This window comes from Procambarus clarkii, chromosome 31 (assembly GCF_040958095.1).
Source record: "Procambarus clarkii isolate CNS0578487 chromosome 31, FALCON_Pclarkii_2.0, whole genome shotgun sequence".
Classification (NCBI taxonomy): domain Eukaryota; kingdom Metazoa; phylum Arthropoda; class Malacostraca; order Decapoda; family Cambaridae; genus Procambarus; species Procambarus clarkii.
In genome coordinates this window covers 16980667-17002936 of record NC_091180.1, presented here as the reverse complement: position 1 = coordinate 17002936, position 22270 = coordinate 16980667, and the positions used below count along the sequence as shown (strand labels likewise).

Below are 22270 nucleotides of genomic sequence, written 5' to 3'. Positions count from 1 at the left end.
TCCCCGGCCAGGATACGAACCCAAGCCAAAGCTCTCGCGAAACACCCAGGCGAGTGTGTTACCACTTCGCCACGGGAACTGCTGTTAGATGCACAATTTGTACCCAGAGAGACAACAACAGCACTTCCTTGCACCGTGGAAGATTACGATACTAAAAATGATAATCCTTCCCATCCAAGAAGCAAATTAAAGATCAGCTTAAACTTCGCCATGAAGCAAAGTACAATACCGCCCGTCAAATTCAGACCACTTCTTTCAAAGGTCAAATGTGACACATACAAGGGGCAATGGCTTCAAGCTCAAGAACCCCTAACGTATGATAGTTAACAGATGCTTTTTTTCATTCATAGGACTATAACCCCATGAAACTGCCTACCCGCCAAATCCGTAAATGCCAAGACATAACTGCGTTCAAAATCCTGTTGGAAAAATTATTCAGGAAGACTGGGGGGGGGGAGGGGGATCTTTGACAAGCCGCCTGTTTCCTGTCCCCGTCGTGGCCACTAGATAAAGGGTGGCCCTCGGGTAAATTCAGGTAAATTGATATGCTACTCTAAGCGGTGCCTCTCCCAAACATATATACACTGATGGTTCCCTACACCACTGGTGCTGCCGTAGTTGTGTTGACAACGAGCGATGATTTACATGTTGAGTCGGGAGCCGTATAAACAACTGGGCCTCTACCCTTCAAACGTTACTGTCTGTCACTCTCCTTGCACTCAACGTCTAAAACTAACACATTAATTGTAAGTGATTCTTCAGTTAGTTCAGTTCATTTATTATGCACCCCATACCCATCTTGTGGGCGGTAGTGGAAAGGGTTACAGAGGCACATAATGGGCTCAGGGACTGAACCCCACAATTCATTTAGCTAAGCAAGTTACAATCTTGATGAGCTAGTTACAAAATTCAATTTCATCATTCTTACTTGCGTTCAATTCATTAAGACACAGTTGTAGCCTAATCGTTTCTGAGGCTAGATACACATCTATGACAAAATTGTTAACGATGTTAACAGTCAATTTCATGCGAGTTCCACCTCGTGTTGGCCTCCTAATGCATGATAGAATTAATGAGTTAGCCAAAGAATATATTTTCAAAGAAATTACATCACAAAATTCCCAGAGGAATAGACAGTGGACAAAGACAAACTATTTAGCATGGGCGAAACACGAACAAGGGGACACAGGTGGAAACTTAGTACCCAAATGAGCCACAGAGACATTAGAAAGATTTATTTTCAGTGTAAGAGTAGTTAACAGGTGGAATGCATTAGGCAGTGATGTGGTGGAGGCTGACTCCATATACAGTTTCAAATGTAGATGTGATAGAGCCCAATAGGCTCCAGAATTTGTACACTTGATTAACGGTTGAGAGGCGGGACCAAAGAGGCAAAACTCAACCACCGCAAGCACAACTAGGCGAGTACTGTAACCATGAATTGCCAGTAAGCAGCTTGAGAATAATAATACACCAAGAACTCCAACTTCGTAGACAAAGTGAAATATACGCTAGCTATACTGCTGCCACACAAGAGCCACCTATCTGTGGATCGTCCAATAAAATAAGGAAGTTCCTGCTCGACTTAGACAATGTTATAAATATCTCTGGAAGTGTGCATTACCAGCCAAAGTAGACCTTACCCATTGTAATCAGCAAAACTATCGACAATGTTTTATAAAAAAGTGAAATTATTTATTTCAAAATGATGTATTACCAGAAATCTAGCCATTATGTATCCCAGACTTGCCTATTGTAGGTACGACAGTTTTTGGCCCTAGGCAAAGTCTACGTCAACATGCAGCGTGCTATAAGAGGACGGGTTGAGTGCTGCACGTCGTCGGGAGACATCTCTGTCACGCAGGGTGCAGTCGCACCTCCACAGATCTCCAGTATCAGCTCTTGATACTGGTAATGGCTCAAAAAGGCCACCACCTATGGGCTATTCATGCCCGTGCCACCTTTTGGGTGGCTTAATCTTCCTCAATCATCAATCATGCTTGACGTGATTGTAAGCTCTCACAGCCTACTGCATGGGTGCGAGGTGCATGAAAGTCAAATTAAAATTATATGTAACTAGCTCACTGCAAATGAAAACTGCTTAGCTCAAAGAATATTAAGAGTACAGTACCTGAACCAATTAATTGTGACTAATCTTTCTGCCACTATAGGATGGGTATATGGGGGTCCAAAATGAACTAATTAAACAAAAGTTAGTAGTGTTAGGGCCTCTTTGGATCATTATGATGTTAGCTTCATGAATTGTGAATAGAATGTTGATGTGTATGTTTAACAGACTCTGTACCAAGCTCATAAATTAGTTAACTTGCTAATTAAACGAATAAATTGGCGTTTAGAACGTGAAATCATTATCGTGCCTGTGTAGCCTTTTCCACTACCGCTCACCGGAGGGGTTTGGAGTGCATAACAAATGAACTAAACTAACCACTCGTAAGATGGGTAAGGGGTCCACCACACCAGTCAAGGGATGGGCATGGGGTCCACTACCACCCACAGGATGACTATGGGATGCATAATAAATTAGCTAACTTAGAAACAAGTAATGCTTACAAACTTCCCTTCCCACCGTCTTCAACAGTATATACAGCCGTAGACAAGCAGGCATCCTAATAAAATATATTCCACACTTTAATTATATAGGATCGGTTCTGCCTTCATATTTATTCCTTAACTGTATTCGCACGTAGGAAAAAATGTATTTAAATAAGCTACTATTTACATAACTGACACATAAAGTCTATGTATATACGTGACTTCCGCATACGTGTACTATGTATATAAATATGTACGCCAATGACGCAACTTTTCTAATAAGTTAATATAATAAAAACTATACCGATAATCTGTATGTCAAAATTCACGTGTAAAAGCGCTATGACGTGCAAGTAATAGGAAGGAATTACAGTTAACAACTGACAGGAGGCGGATATCATGCTATCCTGGCATGTCATCTCGCTGTGCTGTGATCAATGTCTCCTCCCCAACGCGAAGCCACGCCATTATACGTGATTATACTGACCGGCCGTAGAGATTATACCCATGATAGCACATCACCCTTCTGTTTGTACCGACAAAATGAGGGTAATTTAGATCGCAGCTTCCTGTCGACGTGCACATGTGTGTATGTGTGTGTGTGTCTGATCTTTGCCCTTGTGAATATGAAGTTAAAAATACATACTTATTACCAAGCGGTATTCAACGTGTTGTCATAATCACGCTATTGCGCGTTAAAAAGCTGTTATATACGAGCAAAATGGGTCGTGTGAGCGATAATAAGCAGGTCCCCGTATGCACTCGACGGTCAAGAACAAACACACACACACATTTCCCCAAGCCATTGTTCACTGACATGCCCAAAGTTGCTTCATTCTCCCCGTTGCAGTATCCAAAACAAGGAAGACAATTAATATACATGGGTCGTGCCCACGACTGTGCGTACGGAAGAGGCATTACAGCGAAGCAAGAGCCGTCGTGGGGGTTAAATAACACCCACAAAACACGAAATTTGGTTACTTTTCTTATGCTTCACAGGACGCAGCGTCGCCAAGGCCTCTCACTCTAGCCCATTTAAGGTAGACAGGCGCCATTATCCCCCACTTCCGACAACATTCCACCCTTTCACTCCATCTACGACTAAATAAACCCCGTATTTTCAGCCTAATCTATCGTCTGAGACGCGAGGTGAGCCCAGTGGGGTGATTTTTGCAATTATAAATGGGCTTCAATCGCGGGCTGGTGTCGTGGGTTGGCTGGTGGGAGATCGAAGCGACGAGGGAGGGCGAGCGGGGGTGCCGTAAGGGCGAGAGTCGCGGCCTGGCGGGCAGGAAAGCCGACCTTATGGGCGGCGCGGCGGGGAGTGCTCGGCAAGGAGGCCCCTCAGTACACGATTGTGATGATGGCGGACGGACGCGCGTCGCTACCAGCTCCTCTCCCAAGATAACTTATCGCTCTCCCAGGTGCGTGAGGTGTTATCTGGGCCACGCCACGGCCTCGAAGTGGAGGTGCGAGGGAGGGAGAGTGTGAGTGCGGGGGGAGAGAGGGAGTGGTGGAGAGTGGTGTTGGCGGCGGTCCACCAGTCCTCACCAAGAGTGAGCTTGGGCGGTCACGGCGCACCGCCACTCACACTTTCCTCTCACTAATGGCTACCTCATGCACCACCCACCCATGCCCAGGCCATATTGTAGCATTTGCCGCCGCTTGAACCATCCCCGGCGGCCGCTGTGGCTGAGGTAAGGTGGTGCAGCAGCCGCCCCACACGGCGGCAGCCTGGCAGGTGGTGGTCAATGGTGGTGATTGTGGTAGTGGTGGTGGTGGTGATCAGATGGTCAAGTAGGCGGCGGGGGGGGTGAGCAGGAGGGGGGTAGACGGCGCTGATCCTCTTGACAGTCCAGTCAGTTTTCCAGGCTTGACAGTTGCCGTCTCGTAGTTGACCGCCTCGAAGGTTTCCTGTCAGTCTTTGTGTCTGTCGCTCCCGTCTGTGGGGGGATTAATTAGCCCCAAAAGTGTGTTATTGCTTCCTCGTGTACACTCTTGACAGTTGATAGTCTCACCAGTTAACTGTCAGTCTGTTTCTCTCAAGGCTTTACTTGTGGGACATTAGTTAAAAATGATTGTGTAATTTGAATGGGTTTCTATATGCATGATCTTCACTATACTTGCTATGATTGTAGGATAATAAGTACTTGCCTTGTAATGTCAATTGTTTTTGTATAAATTTGGTTATAGTTATATTATATATACTTGTTATACTATATAGTTATACTATACTAATTGTTTTTTTTATAAATTTGGTTATAGTTATACTGTTTATAAAACATAATTTAAAGCATTAACAGTTAAAATCACCTAAATCACTGGCTGCCTTTAGCCGAGTCCTAAGGTAGTTTGTAATTTTGATTTTATTTTAATGGATATGTAGATTCTAATATTTAATCTTTCATTACAATTTCTTTATTAACTATTAAAATTTATATGTTAAAGAAGGACAATATTGAACAAATTCTTTATTTATTTATTCTAGCCATGTTAAATATTTTATTGTTTTATTTAACATTTATGAAATGTATCTAATATTTCTTCTGTTTCAGTTGTTATTTTTTTAATACTGTGGTTGACTGCCTGTACCTTGATGTACTCATTTTAAATTGATGTACACTTAAAAGTTAATTGGGAAATCTTGTACATTTATTAGTACAATTTTAGTTATATATTTTGTTAAGAAGTTGCTTTATAAATGGTAATATTTATATTTTATAAATATATTTACAATATATATTATATATTTACAATATATATTATATATTTACAATATATATTATATATTTACAATATATATTATATATTTACAATATATATTATATATTTACAATATATATTATATATTTACAATATATATTATATATATATTAATTTATTGCACACTTGTATTCACTCGGTGGCCTGGACAGCTTGGGGTGGTCACCCCGTGGCCTGGACAGTTTGTGGTGGTCACCCCGTGGCCTGGACAGTTTGTGGTGGTCACCCCGTGGCCTGGACAGTTTGTGGTGGTCACCCCGTGGCCTGGACAGTTTGTGGTGGTCACCCCGTGGCCTGGACAGTTTGTGGTGGTCACCCCGTGGCCTGGACAGTTTGTGGTGGTCACCCCGTGGCCTGGACAGTTTGTGGTGGTCACCCCGTGGCCTGGACAGTTTGTGGTGGTCACCCCGTGGCCTGGACAGTTTGTGGTGGTCACCCCGTGGCCTGGACAGTTTGTGGTGGTCACCCCGTGGCCTGGACAGTTTGTGGTGGTCACCCCGTGGCCTGGACAGTTTGTGGTGGTCACCCCGTGGCCTGGACAGTTTGTGGTGGTCACCCCGTGGCCTGGACAGTTTGTGGTGGTCACCCCGTGGCCTGGACAGTTTGTGGTGGTCACCCCGTGGCCTGGACAGTTTGTGGTGGTCACCCCGTGGCCTGGACAGTTTGTGGTGGTCACCCCGTGGCCTGGACAGTTTGTGGTGGTCACCCCGTGGCCTGGACAGTTTGTGGTGGTCACCCCGTGGCCTGGACAGTTTGTGGTGGTCACCCCGTGGCCTGGACAGTTTGTGGTGGTCACCCCGTGGCCTGGACAGTTTGTGGTGGTCACCCCGTGGCCTGGACAGTTTGTGGTGGTCACCCCGTGGCCTGGACAGTTTGTGGTGGTCACCCCGTGGCCTGGACAGTTTGTGGTGGTCACCCCGTGGCCTGGACAGTTTGTGGTGGTCACCCCGTGGCCTGGACAGTTTGTGGTGGTCACCCCGTGGCCTGGACAGTTTGTGGTGGTCACCCCGTGGCCTGGACAGTTTGTGGTGGTCACCCCGTGGCCTGGACAGTTTGTGGTGGTCACCCCGTGGCCTGGACAGTTTGTGGTGGTCACCCCGTGGCCTGGACAGTTTGTGGTGGTCACCCCGTGGCCTGGACAGTTTGTGGTGGTCACCCCGTGGCCTGGACAGTTTGTGGTGGTCACCCCGTGGCCTGGACAGTTTGTGGTGGTCACCCCGTGGCCTGGACAGTTTGTGGTGGTCACCCCGTGGCCTGGACAGTTTGTGGTGGTCACCCCGTGGCCTGGACAGTTTGTGGTGGTCACCCCGTGGCCTGGACAGTTTGTGGTGGTCACCCCGTGGCCTGGACAGTTTGTGGTGGTCACCCCGTGGCCTGGACAGTTTGTGGTGGTCACCCCGTGGCCTGGACAGTTTGTGGTGGTCACCCCGTGGCCTGGACAGTTTGTGGTGGTCACCCCGTGGCCTGGACAGTTTGTGGTGGTCACCCCGTGGCCTGGACAGTTTGTGGTGGTCACCCCGTGGCCTGGACAGTTTGTGGTGGTCACCCCGTGGCCTGGACAGTTTGTGGTGGTCACCCCGTGGCCTGGACAGTTTGTGGTGGTCACCCCGTGGCCTGGACAGTTTGTGGTGGTCACCCCGTGGCCTGGACAGTTTGTGGTGGTCACCCCGTGGCCTGGACAGTTTGTGGTGGTCACCCCGTGGCCTGGACAGTTTGTGGTGGTCACCCCGTGGCCTGGACAGTTTGTGGTGGTCACCCCGTGGCCTGGACAGTTTGTGGTGGTCACCCCGTGGCCTGGACAGTTTGTGGTGGTCACCCCGTGGCCTGGACAGTTTGTGGTGGTCACCCCGTGGCCTGGACAGTTTGTGGTGGTCACCCCGTGGCCTGGACAGTTTGTGGTGGTCACCCCGTGGCCTGGACAGTTTGTGGTGGTCACCCCGTGGCCTGGACAGTTTGTGGTGGTCACCCCGTGGCCTGGACAGTTTGTGGTGGTCACCCCGTGGCCTGGACAGTTTGTGGTGGTCACCCCGTGGCCTGGACAGTTTGTGGTGGTCACCCCGTGGCCTGGACAGTTTGTGGTGGTCACCCCGTGGCCTGGACAGTTTGTGGTGGTCACCCCGTGGCCTGGACAGTTTGTGGTGGTCACCCCGTGGCCTGGACAGTTTGTGGTGGTCACCCCGTGGCCTGGACAGTTTGTGGTGGTCACCCCGTGGCCTGGACAGTTTGTGGTGGTCACCCCGTGGCCTGGACAGTTTGTGGTGGTCACCCCGTGGCCTGGACAGTTTGTGGTGGTCACCCCGTGGCCTGGACAGTTTGTGGTGGTCACCCCGTGGCCTGGACAGTTTGTGGTGGTCACCCCGTGGCCTGGACAGTTTGTGGTGGTCACCCCGTGGCCTGGACAGTTTGTGGTGGTCACCCCGTGGCCTGGACAGTTTGTGGTGGTCACCCCGTGGCCTGGACAGTTTGTGGTGGTCACCCCGTGGCCTGGACAGTTTGTGGTGGTCACCCCGTGGCCTGGACAGTCTGTGGTGGTCACCCCGTGGCCTGGACAGTCTGTGGTGGTCACCCCGTGGCCTGGACAGTCTGTGGTGGTCACCCCGTGGCCTGGACAGTCTGTGGTGGTCACCCCGTGGCCTGGACAGTCTGTGGTGGTCACCCCGTGGCCTGGACAGTCTGTGGTGGTCACCCCGTGGCCTGGACAGTCTGTGGTGGTCACCCCGTGGCCTGGACAGTCTGTGGTGGTCACCCCGTGGCCTGGACAGTCTGTGGTGGTCACCCCGTGGCCTGGACAGTCTGTGGTGGTCACCCCGTGGCCTGGACAGTCTGTGGTGGTCACCCCGTGGCCTGGACAGTCTGTGGTGGTCACCCCGTGGCCTGGACAGTCTGTGGTGGTCACCCCGTGGCCTGGACAGTCTGTGGTGGTCACCCCGTGGCCTGGACAGTCTGTGGTGGTCACCCCGTGGCCTGGACAGTCTGTGGTGGTCACCCCGTGGCCTGGACAGTCTGTGGTGGTCACCCCGTGGCCTGGACAGTCTGTGGTGGTCACCCCGTGGCCTGGACAGTCTGTGGTGGTCACCCCGTGGCCTGGACAGTCTGTGGTGGTCACCCCGTGGCCTGGACAGTCTGTGGTGGTCACCCCGTGGCCTGGACAGTTTGTGGTGGTCACCCCGTGGCCTGGACAGCTTGTGGTGGTCACCCCGTGGCCTGGACAGCTTGTGGTGGTCACCCCGTGGCCTGGACAGCTTGTGGTGGTCACCCCGTGGCCTGGACAGCTTGTGGTGGTCACCCCGTGGCCTGGACAGCTTGTGGTGGTCACCCCGTGGCCTGGACAGCTTGTGGTGGTCACCCCGTGGCCTGGACAGCTTGTGGTGGTCACCCCGTGGCCTGGACAGCTTGTGGTGGTCACCCCGTGGCCTGGACAGCTTGTGGTGGTCACCCCGTGGCCTGGACAGCTTGTGGTGGTCACCCCGTGGCCTGGACAGCTTGTGGTGGTCACCCCGTGGCCTGGACAGCTTGTGGTGGTCACCCCGTGGCCTGGACAGCTTGTGGTGGTCACCCCGTGGCCTGGACAGCTTGTGGTGGTCACCCCGTGGCCTGGACAGCTTGTGGTGGTCACCCCGTGGCCTGGACAGCTTGTGGTGGTCACCCCGTGGCCTGGACAGCTTGTGGTGGTCACCCCGTGGCCTGGACAGCTTGTGGTGGTCACCCCGTGGCCTGGACAGCTTGTGGTGGTCACTCGGTGGCCTGGACAGTTCTTTTGTTTATGCCAAAGTACATAAGAGATACTTCCAGTAATCCAGCAAATACAAAAAAATTAAATAAAAAATTGGGATTTTATATACTGTATTCTTTTCTGAATAGAATGAAACAAATATATTGTTTTGATGACTTGTCATGTAAATGTTTAACATTGCACCCATAAATTTTCATGGTTCTGGTAAGCAATAGCAACAGAATTAATAGTACAGTACTGTATATTTAAATGAATAATTTTTTTGTTATGCATTTTGGTATCGGTACAGTAATTATTTTACTCTTTAGGTTATGATTCTTGTGGGTAAAGATTTAGCATCGATGATTTGAGTTAAAAATATATATAGAAATTAAGTAGATATTTGCAGTTATTATCATGAATATATTCTGCAGAAGAATAGCAAATATTGCAGTACTGTAATAGTTTAGAAGTGTTTTCAGAGTTGAAACAAGAGGAGACAAAATTATGTCTGCATATTCAGCAATGCAGGACATAGAAGTAGTTTGTAAATTCTACATGCAAAATATGGACATTTTTTTATTTATTTTTTTTTTTTTTTTTAGTGAAAGTAATAGGCAAAGTGGTTTAACTAGACAAGTGGTCTTATTATTAATAATAGCAGGGCTTTTGAAAAGTTGGCTGTGTTGTGGTTGTCACTACTGTATATTGAGCTCATTGGTGGCATTCTGGTTTTCCTTGCTGTTGATGTTACTGTATTTTGAACTTCAATCATTGAAATTAAGAATTTATCTGCACTTTGATACTACTATAATTCTTTATGTATTTTGTTTATAATAACTAGGTATTAAAACACAAAGTAAAGATTGTCATTTGGTTTCCAGACTGAAGATTATTTGTTACTGGGTTTCCAGACTAAAATAATTCGCATCCTTTAATTCTTCCTGCTGATATCAGAGTAGATGGTGTCACTTGTAATTTGCATTTGGCCAGCAACTGATTGGGGTGATTGCACAGAGCACCTTGCCCTTGACCAATGGGACCTAAACAAGTTGAGCACTGCTATATCATACCATGCCTTGCTTCTAAACTTTATAGAAATTAGCAATATTTATATTGAATTATAAAGAAATATGAAGATCCCGGCCTCAAATTTCTAATTCCTTATAATGGGCAGCTACAGCCTCCATTTTGTTTTGCCACTGTTCGAAGTCTTGCATGCAATACATCTGCATTTGGAATTGTAACATCTTGTATTTGCACTGAACTGTCATCTTTCCATGAGGCTATCACCCCTTTAAATATGTTTATAATACACATTTTAGATGCAAGTAAAAGTTTGTAGTTGCCAATGGACTTGACAAGTTCCAGTGAGTAGAGACCCTTAAGCCATGTGGGCAGTACGCTATTACTACAATTTATGTAACGAGGTTTAACGCCTTGTAACAAGCAGAATACGCTGGTTATTTCATAGTGCTGTGAGCACAGCCTTGTGGTGCTTGATATTGTCGTATGCTCCATAATCTACTTAAGACAGTACAGGATTTATACATTATCTAGTACAGTAAATATAGTTATTTGCTTTTGCAAAGGTTTGGACTCAAAACTAAGCACTTCAGTTCCTGAAGAAAACTACTTAAGCCTCTGTTGCTACTATGATAAAGATTCACAAAAACTCTGCAGGAAGGTATGGGATACTAACTGTAAATATATCATATACTAAAATCATATAAATTTAATAAAACTATAGTTACACTGGTAATTACTGATGTTTGGTCATAGCTGTGATACAAAACATGTGAATTACCAGTGCCAGGATACTTAACAATAGTACTTGTTTGTTTTTATACTAGAACATCTAGGAGAGCAATGGTGAGTATTGTATAATATGTCATGAGCAGAAGTCACTTTGTTGAAACATCATTTTCCACTGATTTTGATTACAGTATTTTCAGACATTATATTGAATATTTTTAGTATGATGTACCATAATAAATTGCAGTATTTCATTCCCATTTTTTCTTTGTGGTACACAATACTTTTATGCATTAAAAATTTAACTGTCTACCAAAACAATTTTATAATCAGATTTGGTATTACAGATTCAGGTGATAGCTGTCACATTATATGCAATAAGATGTCGGAATTAAAGCCCATGGAAGATGACTTGACACCACTTACACAAGACACAGTTGCGGAAGAGGATGATAATCTTAGCGATATGGGCTCCCATACGGGGAGTGAACGTGATGCAATGTCGGAAGCAGGTTCGGAAACGCCATCCATCTCGGATAAATCGAGTCACCGCAATTCCCGTTCTGCGTCCAACACTCCAACCAATACGAGATCCACCCGAAGTCGAGACAACCCAGAGTTTGCAGCCAAACAAAAGTCATTCATGGCAAAAGTTCAAGCAGCGACGGCTGGAACCGAAAGTGGAATGGTGAGACCCGAGACGCCGGGAAAGAGAAAGAGAGACAGTAGCTCTCAGGGATCGGCCAAGAAGAGAAAATCTGGAAAAGTGGATAATAATGGCCAGGTGAGTAAAGAACATGATTGGAATTTTACATTGTATACAGTAATGCATCCTATTAGAAGGGATGTTGATTTTATATTATAAATGGGGTGTGTGTGTGTGTGTGTGTGTCCCTGGGAATGAGGCGTATTTTAAATGAGGATCAAGTGTTTTACTTGATTTTATGTGGCATGGTCTGTTAGTTTAGATTTCAGCAGTGCAATTTGTAAGGCGTTTTGGTACTCTGATCTGTTGGTTGTATTAAGATGATGTAGTTAGGCAGTATGAACATTGCTTTCATATTAATGTGGAGGTGGTATGGGTTCATGATAAATGAATTTAAGAAAAAAGAATTTCACAACATGAAATGCATTATTCCACTGCACCACGGATGTAGTTTATTACCAGTTATTGAATACCTTGGCATCTGTCCAGTAAGCTGGTACTGTGTTATGATTTAAACCCTTTAAGGGCTTGGTTATTCTGGGAGGAGTAAACTACTGTAGTAATGGTTTATGCTTAAAATCTCCCATGGCATTCCGACAATGCAGGCATGTTAGCCTCTGTCGCTGTATTAAAAAGTGAAAAAGCGTGTTCTTGTCTTTGGATATGTTGTGTTAATGTGCTTCTAAAATAATCGTTTCATCCATAAATATTTTGTGGCATATAACCATCAGCTTCCATAACTTTTAATCCCTTGGTAAGACAGCTGTTGCTGCTGTCAATGCTGCTAGTTTTCCTTATAACCTTGCGTTTGGTAAACTTGTGAAACCAGCTCGTACTTGCTAGGAAAGATAACTTGTAATGCAAGTATCGTGAATCTTTTGAATAATTGAACAGATCACACTGAATCTGCTAGAATCACTTACTGATATTTTTTTTGTTTATCTTCCACATAGATTGCCAATATGTATATTTTAAAGTTCTTCAGTCAAAGGATTACACTCATGATGTCACCGTAACATTTAGTAAACTTGACCTAACCTTTCTCTCTTTAAGTTTGGCAGCACTTTTAATCTTGCAAATGCTAGGTTTGTTCGCATTATACACACTAATAAGGGATGCATTGGATATTAATACATGTTTCTTCTTGGATGCAAGTTGGTGTGCAACAGATTTTTAGGTTGTTTAGGAGATACTATTGTGCAGGAATTTAATCCAGAAAATGGGCAAAATAATAGGAGGGAAGGGGCTTAAAGTTTAGGTGAGCTATGAGTGTCGGTGAACTTGGTCATGTGGACTGTGAACACGTAAGCAACATGTTCCATACACTGCTTAATGCTGCTGTCTTGTACTACATGTGTGTACCAAGTTGCCATATACCAATTTTACAAAACTGCTTCTACCTCTTATGCATAATGAAATCATGTAATAAGCTGAAGAAATGCAGAAGTCTGCATTTCAGCATCATACAAATCAATGGCTATCTGTAAAAACGAAGTAATGTAACTCATTGATCTTCTGTATGGAAAAAAACAAAAAAAAATGACTACATGCATTCTGGGCACTATTTATCCAGATATGCCAGTTATTTGTTTTGTTTTTGTTATTTGATTAAAACAAATGATGAAATGGTAAGGTAAGCAGGTGGTCCAAATAAAAATGTGTAATAAAGTGGATGGGCCTAAGTTTCCCAGTGACTGTACTGGGCATCACCTACCAGTGTGATGTCATAAGCCCATAACCTATCGTTTTTGATTTGTAATGAGGCATTTGGAGCAGTCATTCCTGTGACTTCATTTGTATATGCAAAATTTAGGAACATCTGCACTCCTTATCAGCTTCAAATGCAGGCATTTTGCTAGGGGAAAGCTTCTAAAAGTGAGAAGACTATAGAAAAATATTAGTGCTGACATTTGAAAAGAAAATTGAACTTAAGAAGGTGGAGAGTAGGATCTCGGTGTTGAATGTGCTGAATGTCAAGTGAGCAAGACTAATCTTTTAAACACTATTAAGGCTAAATCTGACTTTTTATATAGAAGTAAAAGTGATAAAGCAATACATAATAGAAAAGTAGTGAGCAGAGCCAAGATATGAAGTGTTGATAATTCTGTGTAGGCATTATACAAGCACTTCAACATCTTAAGGTGCCTCGTCACTATCAATCTCCACTTGGTGAACTCGACACCATTAACATCTACCATCTCTAGTAGGCATCTATCAGTCTCGGGAGACTGTGGAGTTACGCTCTGGTTGTTGGTCTGGAGTGGCCTCTCCAGTGTGCAAAGCCAGGGTAGGTTGATACGGGGAAGAAGCTGTCATCCATGCAGCAGGTCCCCCCTCTCCATGGCACTGAAAGTCTCCAATGGAAAGGCAAACGCCAATATGATTGATTCGAGCGCCGTCGCAGTAATTGTCAGAATGAGGTTGAAGGCAACAAGGAACTGCCCTAGGGTCTCCAGCTCTGGAGTTTACCTCAAAGTTGATAACAGAAGGCACTGAGACTCCAAACCCTCCACCATCTAAATAACCAGTCACCATCAACAGTAATCTTCAGCATAATAAGTTTATCAGAACTTCTCATATTGGTGAGTAAAAAGTACGGTGGTACCTTTGTTTATGATAGTAATCCATTCCCAGAGACACGTCATCATCCAAAAATTTGTCATCCAAAACAAATTTTCCGGTAAGAAATACAGTAGTGTAAATTTAATTAATCCATTCCACACCTCCAAAAATATTAACTTAAAAATACATTTTATACCAAATAACACTACAATAGAGTACTGTATGTTTATCTTGCCTTCAATAAGGACTCTTGTTGGCGTATGGAAGATGACGACGACGATGAGGAGGAGGAGGAGATGTGTTAGTGTTTGGAAGGGGAGTCCCCTTCCGTTATAACATCAAGCAGTTATGACTTTTCTGGGGTACACTCTCCTATGTTTTGCCTGCATACCACTAAGACCTGCTTGTGGCTCACTACTTGTTTTTCTCACTAAAAACCTGTCTAGTGACACTTGTTTTTCCCAAAGTTTTAACACTTGTCTGTAGTGAGACATCACATTCTCACTATGAATGATCTCTTGTTTTTTCCTTTTTTTTTTTTTATCGTCATCCTCACAACTATTTTCTTAGGTTGAACTTTACCACTGACTTTCTTGGGACCCATGGCGTGATATATAATAAGAACTTTGTTAAAAAGCAAAAAAAGCAGGCAAACAATGATATTTTTCACAAATGAATTCAAGCACGGCCGCGTTCATCACTTCATGGAATACACATTGGCAAACAGTGCCTCAGCGCGCCCCAGTCCCACGTGCTTGTTAGACCCATACGTTTACGAACAGACGTCGTGTTCTAAGTAAACCGTCTTCCAATTCAAATTTTACAATGAATTTGACGTCGTATTCCAAAAAAAATAGTCTTTTAGGGCAGTTGTCAATCGAGGTTCCACTATGTACTGTTAAATTTTTTGCCTAAGTTTTTAGGATGATGAACCACTTATCTGTAAACTGACAATACTGTAGAGTATCTTGTTGTTTCTTAACATATTAGTGGGTAAATTTAATGTATTCATTAGATATGAACTAGGCTCTTGGATGAACTAGGTACTAAGGTAGGAACAGGATTATCTGCTGGTACTGTATATTAGGTAGAAAAATATAACTTTGTATGGTCAAGTCTATGGTTACTGGATGTTTTAAGAAAGTTAATGATACAGTGGACCAAAAATGGATTAGACGCAGTTTATTGGGAAAGTTTATGGGGTCATTCCATGCCACATCATCATGGCCCCCAACCTAACCATCTCAGATTTATTTACATGCAGTTTGGCAAGATGTTGGAGGACATCAAGTAACATACATGTGCACAATTTTAGTCCTCAGTGATGTGCACTATTCATACAGCAGAGGTTACTATTGTGAAAAAATACACCATTATTGCTTACAAGCTCAAAAAAAATTCGTAAATTTGCTTCTAATTAAAGCAAATTTTAAAACAAGTTGGGCTTGTTTTGAAGCTAGGGGAATATTGTTTTCAATAAAAATAGTTTTACATCATACTGTATTGAATTTTATTTAAAGATCATATAACATGACCTCTGACCTTGAATAAATAAAAAAGTGGGTCTTCATTTATTTTTTTTTTTTAGGGGTGAAGGGGGAATATTATAGTTAAATGCATTCTCTCTTTGGTATGTTTCATCCACTGCTTTGGCAATGGGAATAAACAAAATGATAGTGTATAGATATGTGTGTGTAGTAGTAAAGCACTTCTTGCACCAGACATGCATCAGGAAAGATATAGTGTATAGGTGTGTGTGTAGTAGTTAGCAGTTCTTGCACCAGACAGATACTAGTCTGGTGCAAATGTCCTACCATCCCCCCCCCCTTTTTTTTTTTTCGAGAGAGAAATTAAGTATTTTATCTATTCTCAAAATAATTCAAATGGTGTAAATGTTTGTTTATATTATGATCATCACAGGTATCAAATGGATATTTTGTAAATTATCGCAAAATCTTTTGTAATATTTGTTTCGTCACTAATCCAGAGTCGGGTTACTTGTACTTATTATGATGCTTCAATGCAGGATGTTACTAAAGTATTACATCACAGGTTGCACAATAATGACGATCCTGAACACTTGTATTATACTCAATAACTGTATGAATGATTGTGTGAAATGATCTGCAGGTGAATTTGTCTGACTAACCCTAATTAATGTTGACATGTTTATATTAGAGATTTCCAGTCAGATACTGGCATCTTGCCTCCAGACACTATTGGCTGCTCCCTCATTGCTTATGTGCGTTCAAGGTGTGCACCCTCGGACATCTACCCATACACTAGAGAAATCCACCCATCCCCAACATCATGGGGATAAGTGGGTGGAAGAGTATATTTTAATTGTAATTAATTATGACCCCCCCTGCTTGAGGAGGTATTCCCTAAATCCTATATAATAATCCAATCAGGTAGCTATGATCAGATAATTGTGGTCTTGTGAGATACTACTAGCAATAATGTCATTTATCAGAAGAGTTAAAATGCTCTCAAAGCCAGCCAAATATAAACCATCTTAAGGTGGTCTCTGGGCTAAGGACACAAGAATGCTACCGAGCTTTTGTACAGTAAAGGATATTTCAACTAGAATTTGCAGTACTCCTGTGACGCAGTACAGCACCAGAGATAAAAGCATCAGCTGTGACGCAGTACAGCACCAGAGATAAAAGCATCAGCTGTGACGCAGTACAGCACCAGAGATAAAAGCATCAGCTGTGACGCAGTACAGCACCAGAGATAAAAGCATCAGCTGTGACGCAGTATAGCACCAGAGATAAAAGCATCAGCTGTGACGCAGTGCACTTCCCCGTATAAAAGCCTGGGCTGTAACTTGGCATGAACACCAAAATAGTAGGTAACTGGCCTCAGGCCAGGGGCCTGACAGCTGAGTGGACAGTGCTCGGGATTCGTAGTTCTGAGGATCCGGTATCGATCTCTAGTGGAGGTGGAAAGAGGATCCGGTATCGATCTCTGGTGGAGGTGGAAACAAATGGGCAGGGTTTCTTTCACCCTGATGATCCTGTTCACCTAGCAGTAAATAGGTACCTGGGAGTTAGACAGCCGCTATGGGCTGCTTCCTGGGGGTGTGTAACAAAAAGGAGGCCTGGTCGAGGACCGGGTCGCGGGGACACTAAGCCCTGAAATCGTCTGAAGATAACCTCAAGATAGGCCAAGAGTTTTGCCCTTGTTGCCTGTTCTATAAGGAAAAGATTGTCTTGACAATTGACAGACTGCCTGATATTATCTTCTACCATAACACCATGGTCAGTGGTGCTATACAAACACAAACATCCTTCTAACCTTTGGGTTTGATTTTGAATCTTTGGGCAGTTTTCTAACAGAGACAAACTAGAGGAAATAAGGCTTTGCTCCAATAGGACCACAAAGCTTATTCCCAGAGGATTATAAGACAGTCTGTGTCCTATCCTTCAATTAAAATAGGGCTAGATTAAACTGAGCTGAAAGTGTTGACAACTGTGTAAAGAAACGTTAAGTCTAGAGTAGATTACATCATAAATAAATTTTTTATCTCTTAATAGCTTTACCAAATCACTGGGCTAAGGGAAGGTAAATATTGGAAGACAATGCTAAGCCTGTATGAATATTGAAAGTGATGGCAGGACAAGGAGCTGAGGTTAGTTACTATTCCAACCAGTACTGTACAACTCGATACTCGGGCTAGCTGCTTATAAGAGGAAAAAATTGAGGCAAAGGTGGAAGTGGGGTAAAAAAGGTGAAGGTTTAAGCAGTACGTAATTCCTTATATACATAATGTCTCGTTCTTCTTGTTTCACACTATTGCCTTACTTTCTCTTCCTATGGCAAGGAATTAGTCCTATGTACTTCTTAGACTTGTATAGATCTTAGTGTGCATTGTTACCTTCAATAAGGTTTACAGTCAGTTTCTCCATTTTATAAGAGCCATTTAAAACTTATACTTGACTTCACTCATCAAATACAATATTAAAAAATTCTTCACTTACATATTACACTGCTTTTAAGACATTAGATGACCCCTTGCAATACTCCCATACAACTGGGTAAAGTCACTCTTTACCATTTATACAACATTTATATTGTTACACACATTTAAAAACATACTTCCAGTGCTTAGTTCATATTATATGACCCAATTCACATAGTATTTAGTCCATATCCCAGAATCTAGTTTGCTTCCTGATAGTTTGTCCCAGGTAACGTTGGGTTCATTCTCGACTCGCAGTTGGGAATTCCGGGTTCATATCCCAGGCAGGACGGAAATGGTTGGGGGTGTTTCCTATCACCTAATGACAGTAAATAGGTATCCAGGAGTTAGTCAGATTGTGGGGCTGCATCCTGGGGAGAGTCAGTAGTTCGATCTTGGGATGGGGGGGGGGGGACATTCATACAAGTCTAACGTGTATATATATACACAGGTTACCTGTCCCCCGACACAGTGAATTATTATTATATCCAGACAGACACTGCAAAAAAAAAAAAAACCAGGATGACTTGTACAAGTTGTTAAAATTAAACTATAAAAAAGAAAGGAACTTCATTTATATTGTTCTTCAATAACATTTTAAAGCATGAAAGAGATCTAATGAAATTGTAATAATATATATTATAACATTTGATATGCCACGATTACATGATTGTACAGTACAGTATATGGGGAAATGTGTGCTGTATCTTGCTGTATATATTTATATATGTACTGTGTATATATATAAATAATAATAAATAAATAAATGTTTATTCAGGTAAGGTACATACAAGAGATTTTACAAAAATTGATAGATTTATATAGATAAGATCCTCAATACACATTCTTGCTCCATTCTTTACATATGTGGTTCCTTAGGAGTATTTCTTGCAGATGAATCCTCACATTAAAGAGGAAAGGAAAACATTTTGGGATGTCAAACTATTTCTAATTTGTAGTAAAGGAATATGGCAGTTTTGAATGAGGTGAGGAATGGTGAAGCTTTCCAACAGTCATGGCAGGTAGTATAGATTTTGTAAACTCTGTGCAGAAACTTTGGATTCCTCTTGAATGCAGCATTTAAGAGCAGCAATGGTTGAAGCTAATGTGACCACATTTTCCTATGTACAGTATATGTTATGTGAAGATTGTTGATGTGTTGCCAAGTACATGTCACCAGTTGAATAGTCTCGTCATCGTTTAGATATTTGGAATTATCATTTTTTTCTTAAATGATCTATACTGCTTGTATCTTCACTTTAAGCTTCACCCAAGATCTTCCTGTGTGCATAATCTTAAATCTGTTAAGCTGAAGTACCTGTGTTGTGATGGATATGTGGCCTGGTGGGCTGTAGCAAGCAACAGCTTGACAGGTCCAATTATACCCCGAAAAAAAAAGCCAGGGCCCCCTTTAGCTGGGCTTCAGGACTAAATAACTTTAAACTGGCTATTGGTAAATTGGCCTTGTACTCAGCCACAGCTAAACTGTCCTTGTTCTCCCTTGTACTCAGCCACAGCTAAACTGCCCTTGTTCTCCCTTGTACTTGGCTAAAGATAAACTGTCAAAGCGTCTCGAGCAAAATCTGCTTATCACAAATCCAACACGTGCAGTACGCTGGTGGGTAAACCACTGGAACACGGCTAGTGTCCTTATGTTTAGGTTGACAGTTTGCCTTTTTGAAAGTTCTAGCATCAATGTTGCCTCTATTAACAGAAAATTTAAATATTTTTTGTATCATGCTTTCTTGTACTTAAAATACCTAGTGGGCATAATATTCAAAACATCATCAATTCAATGCCAAATCATCATCATCAGTGTTATTTCAACGTTGAATTGATATTGATTTTGTTGAATTGATGCCACTGTTGAATATTATGCCCATTGGGTTAATGTTTATCCCAGTGCCAATCTTTCTTGCCATGCCAGCTACACTAGCCCCATGCTCAAGTTTTTAAGTGGGTTTGTATTTTGACAATAGCTAGCTTCTTCCTTTTCTTCATCATGCAGTATAAAATCTTCCTGCTACAAATTTCCCAATCATGATTTCACAATCAATTTGTGAATTGCTCCATTCTGAGCAATTTAGGGGAGCAGAGCAAAGTGAACAGGCAATACCAGGTCACTAGAACCTCTGCCTTGCAGCATTGTGTGGAGAAGCCTGATAGCCAAGGCAAGAGTTCTGGGTTAATCATACTCTAACCTGTTCCAAACCAAAGACAAGGATTGGCGAGAGACGTCTGTGATCGGATACAAAATACTTAACCTCCAAGACCAGTTAAGATTGTTTTGGGGGTTTTCTTACTGTGTTGTGCCATCTGGTGGCAGTTATGCGTAGTGACTAAGAGGTCAATTTGGTAGTTGATTAGGGCTCTGCTTGGCAGTCATTGTGATGCCAAGTCGTGCCTGGAAAGGCTTAGTTTTATATAACTATTAATAATTATTATTCAAACAAGGTGTTCTATTGAGGAATATGGACCTTTTAGAGGCCTGGAATGTAATCTTATTTTAAACATTGAAGATGGATTTTTTTTTAAAATAGGCTGTACTAGCACTAACTTATACTCAGTTTTATAAGGCCTACCTGTATTGTACTGTACTATGTGAAAAAAGGCATAACCTTTTGCAGTTCTATATTCTTAAATTTGTTACAGCTTCATTTCTGATCCATTGAAATAATGTCCCGTGAATTGTGTGTGTGTGTGTGTGTGTGTGCGTGTGTGTGTGTGTGCGTGTGCGTGTGTGCACATTAGCAAGACTATCAACATTTGCACTGGGTTGGTGTAAATGTTTTGTCAAATGCATCATCAAAAACTGGTTCTCACAAGAGGCCTTAATACTGGTTTAAAACTTTGGTTCAGTTTATTTCTTAATTTCCTAGTAAGATGTCCACGATAAGTCAATAGCTTTAGTTGACTTTTCTAGCATAAAATAAAGCCATATGTTTGAATAACGAAGTAAGAAGAATTTTGTCTAAATCTATTACCTTTTTTTCCAGGATTACCAAAACGATAATTATTGTTGGGAATGCCATCGGGAGGGTATATTTATCTGTTGCGAAATGTGCCCGAGAGTTTTCCACTTAAAATGTGCAGGGATCGAGTGTGAGCCAGAGGAGGATTGGGCATGCAGTGAATGCCATGCTGTAATGCAGGCAGAAAACATCGAAAACAGGTGAGTTTACTGTGGCTCATTTCTGCTGCAGGTAGGTTTTTCTGTTTTCAGTTTTTTTTTTCCTCCATAATATGGATTATTCTTAACTGGAGAGATTTTATTATATTTGTGAACATTCCTTTATAACTTTATTGACTTGAACAAGACCAAGCTTAACGAATACGGTTATTAGCAGAACACGTGATGGCAACACATGCTTATTGGTACTGTTTTAACTCGTTAAATAAGGATTTCCTTCTTGTCTACTTGCCTCTTGTATATAGTGTGTTCTGCCTTAAATCATCCCTTGTTAAGGGGCCATCCTCATGAAGGCACATCGTGCTGTAATTGATTCCCAGTGCTATTGGTGCTGCTTCCTCATGGAGGTTGTTTAGACATGTTAAGCCACAGACAGCTACAGTGCTTCCCTCAGTAATGGAATACCCAGTGCTCATTCTGACCCCCTCCCCCCCTCCCCAGCAGTGTAGCTCTTGTGGCCATGGCACTCCGTAGATAGAGAGAACTATCCTCTAACTCATTTAAAATGTTTCCCTTGACATTATTTGAAAAAATGACAGGATTGCAGACTACATAGTCTCTCTCCTTTGCATTTTTGTGTACAGTACCAGTAGTTGTATATTTTATTTTTATTTATATTCATACCAAATAAATAGTTTTTACTTCATGTTGTGTGTATAATGACAGGTTTTTCTGAGCACAGTCCTCTTGGTTGTTTCCCTGACCCGTAGTCCTGGGTCCTCTGGGTTGCTCCCCCGAGCCATAGGCCTGCGGCTCCAAATACCCTAGCCTATCTTCCAGTTCCAAATACCCTTAGCCTACCCATTTTGGAAATCCTGGGAATTTGGAAACCTGGGAAAATATTACAGGCACATCAGAGCAAACTACATATTTTGATGGCAGAGAAAGGATGGAAAGGAGATGTGGTAGTTTTCCCACTGTCAACAAACTGTGCTAGTATCCATGCACACCACCAGATTGCAACTCGCGTTACTCAAAACCTCAACCTGCATGCCTGCTTTGCTCGCATGTCTAGTACCAACCATTCTACTACATCTCTGCAAGGATTGGTGTTACTTTCTCAGC

The 22270-nt window shown here is 43.0% G+C and overlaps 1 protein-coding gene across 17 annotated transcripts in view; it reads left to right on the top strand.

Moving 5' to 3' along the window:
- Window positions 1-3455: 3455 nt before the first annotated feature.
- Window positions 3456-22270, top strand: part of LOC123758620 (uro-adherence factor A) — a 103093-nt gene continuing 84278 nt past the window's right edge. For 9 of the 17 annotated variants that reach the window (XM_045743089.2, XM_069334417.1, XM_045743092.2 and 6 more), the window contains exons 1-3: window positions 3820-3977; window positions 11131-11567; window positions 21012-21187. In XM_045743089.2, the coding sequence (XP_045599045.2) occupies window positions 11166-11567; window positions 21012-21187 (578 nt within the window). In that variant the 5' untranslated portion in view covers window positions 3820-3977; window positions 11131-11165. Of the gene's footprint in view, window positions 3594-3819; window positions 3978-4000; window positions 4251-4402; window positions 4524-11130; window positions 11568-21011; window positions 21188-22270 lie in introns of those variants that run through there. The other 8 variants (XM_069334418.1, XM_045743090.2, XM_045743088.2 and 5 more) reach the window with 5 other exon arrangements.